This window comes from Gallus gallus, chromosome 7 (assembly GCF_016699485.2).
Source record: "Gallus gallus isolate bGalGal1 chromosome 7, bGalGal1.mat.broiler.GRCg7b, whole genome shotgun sequence".
NCBI classification, from domain to species: Eukaryota; Metazoa; Chordata; class Aves; order Galliformes; family Phasianidae; genus Gallus; species Gallus gallus.
In genome coordinates, this window is record NC_052538.1 from 25,084,998 (window position 1) to 25,093,715 (window position 8,718).

Here is an 8,718-nt window from a genome sequence, read left to right on the forward strand (position 1 = left end):
TATCACCTTCATCTTCTGAGTTCAGACACTCAGCTTGCAGACCTTGCTGACCTTCTTGTCAAATGGTGCAATAGCTCAGCTTTGCACTGGAGAGCAGGGCAGTTCTGCAACTTACGTGGCGATGACATTCTTTCCAGTTTGCTGCTGGGAAACAGCGAAATGAAAAGGCTGTTGAAAAAGATGATAGAAAAAGATTTGAGAAAACAGGCCTGATGAATGGCGGTGTTCGTTATGGACGCTGGTCTGTAATGTGGGAAGCCACTCTGGTGTTCAGCAAACCTATCTGTTTACTATTGGGAATTCAATTCAAAACTGATTTATTCCATAGAGCGCTCCAGATGACCGGGACGTTTCCCTAACATCATTGACAGAGAATCTAATTGACTTTACAGAAGCTACACCTCGGGTAAATGTATTTCAAAACCAAACTTCTTCCTTCCCAAGTACACTGATTTTTACTCGCAAACTCTGCTCTGGCTTCGGTATCCATCCACCATGCTGAGCCACCTTTAATCTGCTCACAGAAGAGTACTCTCAGTTAACTTTGTCTGCAAGGCAGAAAATAGCAGTGGGTCTAGGTGCCTTTTGGAGGTGAAAGCTATGCTGAAACTGTTGCCAGTGAGTTTCTGTGAGTGAGCACGTGTTAGCTGTGTGGCTGTGTTACCTGCTTGCATGAAGTTGCTTCACCTGTAGCTGTTCACTAGCATAGTTCAAAAGCTTCTTTATTGTGAGGCAGATTCTGAGTAGCGACTGAGAAATACCTGGTATTGTTTTAGGTGGGCAGTGTTATGTCAGATCTGTTTGTTTCTTCCATCCGTTTCTAATGAGTTTTTCTTTGCTTTTTGTAGGTGTCTTCCCAGCCCACAATAACACCGAGGTGGTTGGTGCCAGTGAGTTACTGAACCATTACTTAGCAGTTTGAGATGGAGGGTGTAAAAGGCAACTTCAGGAAAAAGAGAGGGGGGAGGAGAGGGGAAAGAGAGCTTTGGTCATGAGTAACAAACAAGTACATGAGTAAAATATAATAATGTTTGTTAATATGAAATGCCCCTACAACAGTGCATCAGACCAAAGCTAAAGCAAACCAATTCAAGCTGAGTTAAACTATGAATATATTAAAATATATATTTAAAGCTCCATTTTTGCTGTGTTACATTGCGGGTAAATGCCGTGAAGTTTAAGAACTTGCATTTAGTTCAAACTTGAAGGATCTTAATTCCCTGTTGTAAATAACCACGTTGAGTAATCAGTGTGTCTTGTACTAGCAGGTTTCTATTTCAGTTCCTTTTTTCTTTCTCCCCAATTCAGAGCGGACTGATGTCCAATGGGCCTTTGGGAAATGATGTTGCCTTATCTCTGAAAGCAATGAAAGGCAGCACAGAGGCTCTTTTGTCATCAGCTGGATTGCCACCGTGCCAGCAGACAGCCGAAGTCCTTGCAAGGTAAATTCTCAGCACGCATTTCAGAAATACATGTATGGGATGGAGAGGAAGTGTGCACTCTTCTTCCTTCCACTTCAGTAGTTACAGTGGTCATTTGGATTCGCTGCCTAATTTTGCTTTGTTTTATACACTGTAGTTCTGTCTCACTTCACAGCGCTTGAAATTTTATAAGTCAGTAGAGCTGCTGATGTGGATATTTAAGATAAGGGCAAGAAAACTTTTAAATTCAAGTTAGTAGAGGAACAAAGAATACAGTCATTGCTGAAACAGAATGTAGAGCTGTTGTCGTTCCAACTGCTGTAAAGTAGAGTCATTCTTTTTAATTATCATTTTGCTTTGGTTCCCTTATCTGTCTCCCTGTCTTTTTAGTACTGGACAAAGATTGCAGTACAAATGCATTTTCTGAGAAATCTCTTCCCAGTACTTGCAATTCTTTTGTTTTTCTGGTGATTCTTTTTTTCTTCCAAACTGTAAGGAAGTCAGAGATTAGAGTTTGTAGCAGTGTTTCCTCTTGCCATTCCATTCTGCTGTACTGGTGAGGCACAATTAGCTGCGATGACCAATTCTTTTATTGAACCTCTTAAGAAAGGGAAAGCATTGGTGGGCAGAAAGTGGATGGCAGTGATATGTTATTGGAAATCAGTTCTGTTGGCCCTTCTGCAGGTTGTCCATTGGAAAGGTTTGTTCTTTGGGCTTCTTAGATTGAGGCAGCAGCTATTGCCACTCTTTGGAATAATACTTATCTCTTAGCTTTGCTCCCAGCAATACCTTTCACTTTATAAATCCCTCATGGAAGATCTGTTTGTAGAAGTGCATTCACAGGGCCCCACTTTTTCCCCTTTCAGCCCAGTCGCTGAGGATGCTACAGTAAGGACGAAATGTTTACTCACCACTGAACTCTAGAAGATGGACCTTCTGTACTTCCCACCTAGTAAAAACTCAAATCTTCTGACATCTACAAGGGATCCTTCTGAAAGACTTGCATGGGATAAAACTCTTTCTGAATGGGAGTGAAACAGCCAGCTGGTTTGCTAGAATCCAGGAAGAGACTTTCACATTTATTGCAATCTAACTGGAATTACAGCCTGAGCCGAAATGTAAAACCACATGAAAGTTTGATCTTCTCCCTCGTGAGAAGTGAAGTATCACACTGGAGCTAATTGTGAACACGAGGAACAAAGTCTAGTTGTGTTCCACTCACACTTGGTTTAGTCTTATACCTCTCAAATGTTATGGGCGAGTGATCACTGTGATGTTAGCTCTGCAGCGTTTGAGCACCATATCCCTGTCCTTTGTAGAGTAATATTGGGAAGATTAGGAGAACTTCTAGGGCCACCTTGTGGCCACACTGTGTATGGTGGCTCACAGTAGCGATGACTGTTTCACGTGGCCAAGATCATTTTCTTCTGTGTGATTAGTCACTCTGAGTTTCCTTTGTTTTACTGCCACACATGCTCCTTTTGGCCTTAAAGCCCTGGGTAATCTTTGCACCTCTTCTTACAGGACAAACTACTGTGACAAACTACTTTGACTGGATTTGAGCTGCTCATTGCAACCAGGAAAAGGAAAGTTAACCTGCCAAACTTCTTATAGTATTAGCATATTGCAGCAAAGGTCCCACGTTTTGACACTGGTTATTTTGTTTCCTCCTTCACTCAAATACAGAGTGCATTTAGGCTGTAGATGAATTTTGTTTGTTTGTTTTCAGCATTGAAGTAGTGAAGTTGTGAGTACAGCTTACTTCAGGAACTGCTTCTTGGTTAGTTCTCTTGTCGTTCAGGGCTAGGAAAGACAAGATTTTCCTTGTTTCTGTTCACATTGTTGCTAGGTGTTGGTTTGAGGTCCTGTGCTTTGGAGATGCTTAAAACGCAGGATAAGGTGTGAGGGTACAGCTGGGTCAGTTCTTAACACCACCTTGAATCCTGTTCCAGTTACGTATGGAACAAAATACAGGGTAAGGTGAAAATGGGGAAAAGAGATGAAACATTCCCAAAAGCAGTTCACCTGCTTCTAGGAGGAAGGTAGGAGCACTTGCAAGAGCGTGCTCCACAGTGCTGGTGAAGACCTTTTGGTGCTCAGGTGAAGTACAGGATACAACACATACAGTTTGAAGAGTGCCCTGGTGATCAGGATCCCTGTGTGTAGAGGTGAGAACGTGGACCCTGGGAATATATCCTGTGAAAATACCAGTGCAGAGTCAGAGGAAGGAGAAGTGTAGAAGCGCAGTGATGAATTCCACATCTCCGTACAGGGAAGCACAGTTGAAGCTACTGGGATCCTTCTCAGGAAGAGGTTTGTACATAGGACTGGGCTTGGAGGATGTTTTCTGCGCAGTGCTGCTCTTATAACTATTTATATATGTAGGGTTCTTAGGAATAATTTTAAATGTGAAACTGAGTTAGAAACCTGTATGCACAGCTTTCTTTGTGCATGCCTGCTGCATGAACATAACTCCGTGTGGACAAAGAGTTGGACCAAACCACTGTGGGTTGTGCAGGTAAGCTGGTGTCCTGCTAGGCTGCTGCTTTCAGATTAGGGTATGTCTTGGGTGTTCTTATGGCTCTTCTCATGAATTTTTATAAGATGCTGACTGAGAGTCAGCATTTACACGGCCCGCTGCCACTCCTCAAAACCTCAGAGGCCTTAATAGAAAAACATAGGGACCATTGGGAGCAATTGTGACTGACATACGCTACAGTGAGTGATTTGCAGCCTTTGCCTATATAACCTAGAGTCAGAATTGATGGCAGGAGCTTAAGGCACACTTCCCCACTCACAGCACTGCCAGCCAAAGGGGAGCTGCTCTTTGGGCCCAAGTGATGCGCTTCTGTTAGCCAGCACTCACCTCCCATCGTTGCTTCCAGCAGAGTATTGGCTTTTTTATATTTTAAGCCTGAGCCTTATTACGAATTAAAACATAAAAGATACCCAATTCAAATACCAAGTGTCTTGGTGTGGATTAACAGAGTTGCCAGAAAAGTTCCTGCAGCAAAAAAGGGAAGCTATGGCTGCAACAGTCTGCTTCCTGCACAAAGCCAGGACTGTGTGGGGAAACTTGGCACTCGCTATCGATCTGTTTGCTCAGCAGCTGAGCTGGCATTCACCAACTACATGTGTTGGTTTTGTAAATAGACAGAATGCAGAAGCATTTTCTTTAAGGCATATTTGATATTTGACTCTTCCCATTGGGTTCAGGAGCTGTGTGAACTGTTAGCTTGAATTTCTCCCAGAAGTAAAATAACAGAAGTTTACAGTTTTAAAGTACTGAGTGCTAAATACCATCATTAGATTCCTTCTGGGCAATCACATATAGGGGGAAAAAAAATAAAAAAGCCCCAAAACAAGTAACACATGGTCAATGTGGCCTCCTAAAATCTAAATGGTTCCAAGTCCCAATTGTTACACTGTCAGTGTGGCTGGGGTGGTGGTGATGGAGGGAATGTTGCATTTAAACTCCCACGTGGGAGAGTTTCATAGAGGGATGGTTTTCCTCCACTTCCAATAGCCAAATACTTGAAATTTTACTTAAAAATTTGAAATGTTTAGCTTTTATGTTAGAGATCTGCGATTTCCAGTAGAATTGAGGCTGCAAACCCAGCTCTTCCCAGCAATGTCCTGGTAGCTGAAGGAAATACGCAGGCCATTTAACTCAACGTAGCTTATTTAGCTATTCCATTTGTTTGTATGGGGAGCCTGAAGAAACTGAGACACCACAGTTATGTGATCTGAACAGGCACGTAATCCAGTGCCTGAACGTCCTGTAGCTTTGCATCACTGTTTTGCTTTAAAACTACAGGCCTTGTGTTGTGTTGTGACTGGCTATCAGGTAACGGAGCGTTACTTATCACTTGTGCTTTATCAAATGCAAGTAGACACGTGGTTCCTGCAGCTAATCCTATAGTGTATCAGTGAGTCCCAGTATGCTGCTGAGAAGGAGGAGTTTTCCTAACATGGCTATTTTATTGGTTGACTGGCTGGAAGGTTCGGTCACCCCCTAAAAGCTCATTTTATTTGTCTATGTTTAAAGAGTGATAAATGAAACTTAAGCGTTAATCTGATGTTGGGATGCCGGCAGATCTGCCAACCACTTAAAAGCTTTGAGAGCTGAAAGGAATGAAGAAATACAGCCACGTGCTGTGTTGCAGTCATTTGGAAAAATCCAGATCCCTTACAAATTTATATACACACACATATATATCTATCGTTTTCCCTAAGAATGTTATGAGCTGTTGACTGACTTGCAGCCTGCACTCACCGACTTGTACCCTTGTGCTGCGTGTGCGTGTAGTGCTGACGAGAGATGGATGCTTTTTAACTCTGTTAAAAAAAAAACAAAACAAGAGAGATTGTTCGCCATAAAAGATCTGACAGAAATGTTAGCATTTATTAAAAAAAAACAACAACACAAAACTAAACTAAAAAGGAAAGCCGCCATCTCTCCAAGTGATTCCTCTTTTAGAAATGGTGGATAATAGACCAGATAGAATGCACTCCAGTTTAAACTGCAATTCCATGCATAGCTTGTCAGAGACAGCCAGCTGGACCACAGGTATGTTTTGGACAACCCTTTGGCCACAACCTGGCAGGAAAATGTGCTGCACCAAATGAGGAGCTCAGGTGAAAGGTTCGGTTCCATGTGGGTCTCCCCACACGCCGTTTTCAGCCCATGCAGCCAAGTTTTGCTTTTGTCTCTCAAAGCAAAGCCGTACTGTTCAGATCTGCCACAAACAGCACTGGATGTATTTTCTGCACTGTGAATGTGTTCTGGTACAACCTGAATCTCCCCCAGGTGAAGCACGGAGTGTTTGTTAGTTAGAAAGCGGCAGTAAAATTACGTAGCTATTAGTTGCATTAACGTCACAGCTAGACAATCGTAGCTTTTATACCAAAAAACAGAACTCCATGCTAATGGCCTTCCAGTGGTGCAGGTGTAATCCACGTGTGTTTGGTCCAAGTGTCAGCACCGTAGAAGGAACGGGCTGAGCCCATCTGCTGGGAGGTGGAGTGGGCATTGCTCCGTGTGCTGTGTCACTGCAGGGGGCCATGGGGCTTCTCCTGCTAAGTGCACCTCCTTTGTATTGTTGGGCTTGAGCACTTTGCTTCCTAAACACACACACCCCTTCCTATAACTGGAGAAACCTATTTTTGAAGTACGTAAGAGTATTTTTTTAGCTAGATTTTTTTTGTTAAAGCCACACTAACTACTGTATTTTTACCTTTTTATATGTAAAGCTCGGCGGTAGCTCTCCATGTATAATTTATTTGGATTTTTTTATAAAACAAAGTGCACCCTCTTGCTTCTGTTTCACAGTAGTGATGTATGAACGGCTTTGGGCACTGCACTGCGATCCTTACAGAAACTGTACACGGGAACGAGAAGTGTGATTTGTTGTCCACAACCCGATCTCGAAATGTTTATGCTGTAGTTGTGTCTGAAATACACCACGTCCGTGCAAATATCTTTGGAGTCGTTCTTAAGCGCTTCTGTGCTGTATTGTGGCGTCTGATCATCTTTGTTTCTCAATGACGTATCACAAGGAAGTGGTTTCGCACAGAGGGTGGTGACGCACTGAACAGGTTGCCCAGGGAGGCTGTGGATGCCCCATCCCTGGAGGCATTCAAGGCCAGGCTGGATGTGGCTCTGGGCAGCCTGGGCTGGTGGTTGGCGACCCTGCAGGGGGTTGAAACTCAGTGATCATTGTGGTCCTTTTCAACCCAGGCCATTCTGTGATTCTGTGGAGTGAAACAGTTCAAGCTCAATAGCTAAGCTCCTAGAAAGTCGTTTCCCTTGTGGCATGTTTTCTCTGTAGGTCAAACTGAGATCCCACTGGTAAGTGACTCAGTTCTTCAAACCCATTTATAAGAAAATATATTGAAAATAGGTTGGCACTTTTTTTTTAATGTAAAAGCCACCCTCCTTATTAAGTGTCTGTATCTTAAAAGAAAATCCTTCTACTGTTCATGCATTTTGATGTTCAGAAAGCAAGTAGTAATTAAAGACAGTGAGTTTGAGATAATTAAGGCTGATAGATCTGTTCTCTTGTGATACATGATTTCTGATCCAACAGTACATCTCATGCCTCAGATGAGATTACAGAACATTGCATCCTTTTGCTTTTATTCTGTGGATTGATTTAGGCTGTGTGCTTAGCAAATACATGCAAACTTCTCTTTTTCAGAGACAGTTCAAACAACTCACTTCAGTGACAGCCCCTCTGCTCCATGTCCAGCCAAAAACCAGTGCTGGTTTGTTACTAAGTAGCTGCCATCAGCTGGACTAATTCCATTCATTATTTCATGCAGGCCACCTCGGAGCATTCAGATGGCTGTAGCTTTTAGTCACTGGCTCGGGCCCAGGATGAATTCTCACGAACTGCTGCAGGCATGGAGAAATAGCAGAAGCACATTCACAAAGCCTCTGCTGTTCCTCTGCATCAGATAACAAATATACTGCTCCAGGAAAGGAGTGGAACTACCTGGGGTGCTGAGAGCACTGCTGGTATAGTTGGTGGCACTGAGTTCTGAAGCAGGACATCTCAGGGAGTGTCAGACCATGGTATGAGCAAGGATTACGTTGTAGGTCTTGGATACTGTGTGCAGGTTTGGGATAGGGCCTGAACTACAAGTCCTGCATACCCAGCAGGACTGAGGTGCTAGGCAGAGGAATGCTTGTGCTGCAGAGGGGCTGTGGGATGCAGTCCCTTTCCATCTCAGCTCCATCCCAAGCTCTGGGGTACAGGGGCTGGGATGCAGCAGGGCTCTGTGGGATGAGATGGACGTTAGGGGTTTCCTGGGGAAGAAGCTGGAGCTGCATCGGAAGTGTCAATGCAGCCCCAACTCAGCTCGCCTTCTGCAAGGGGTGGACATGGAGGAGATGAGCACGTCCTGCAAGCTGCTTTTTGCTCCCTATGCCAGGCCTTCTCCTTAGAGCTGGCTCATGTCCTGCCTGCATTGGCTCCAAGTAAATGCTACACACTCTGTGGGGCTGCCAAAGGGAAAGGAGGCTGGGGGGAGCACGAATGGAATGACAGAGGCTGGATGGCATTTTCCTGGGCTGTTATGCATCCCCAGGATACATGGATATGCCAGGAGACCTTCTCATTACTTTGGCAAATCACTGGTTTATTGTTACGCTTCCCAGATAAATTTTATTCCCTCATCAATCCCAGAGAAAAGTCTGTATATTACAGCAGCTCTCTGGATAATGCCAGAGCAGACGTCAGCCAGCAAGAGAAATGCGTGCTGCTGAGTTAAGCCTGCAGCGCCCTGCGTGTGC

At 43.9% G+C, this 8,718-nt stretch overlaps 1 protein-coding gene across 7 annotated transcripts in view; it reads left to right on the forward strand.

The window, feature by feature from the left end:
* EPB41L5 (erythrocyte membrane protein band 4.1 like 5) overlaps positions 1–6,899 on the forward strand; it is a 47,672-nt gene extending 40,773 nt beyond the window's left edge. For 5 of the 7 annotated variants that reach the window (XM_040704319.2, XM_040704318.2, XM_015290032.4 and 2 more), the window contains exons 23-26: positions 329–406; positions 849–890; positions 1,309–1,442; positions 2,288–6,899. In XM_040704319.2, coding sequence (XP_040560253.1) covers positions 329–406; positions 849–890; positions 1,309–1,442; positions 2,288–2,345 — 312 coding nt within the window. In that variant the 3' untranslated portion in view covers positions 2,346–6,899. The remainder of the gene's footprint in view (positions 1–328; positions 407–848; positions 891–1,308; positions 1,443–2,287) is intronic. The other 2 variants (XM_046943877.1, XM_040704321.2) reach the window with 1 other exon arrangement.
* Positions 6,900–8,718: the final 1,819 nt, after the last annotated feature.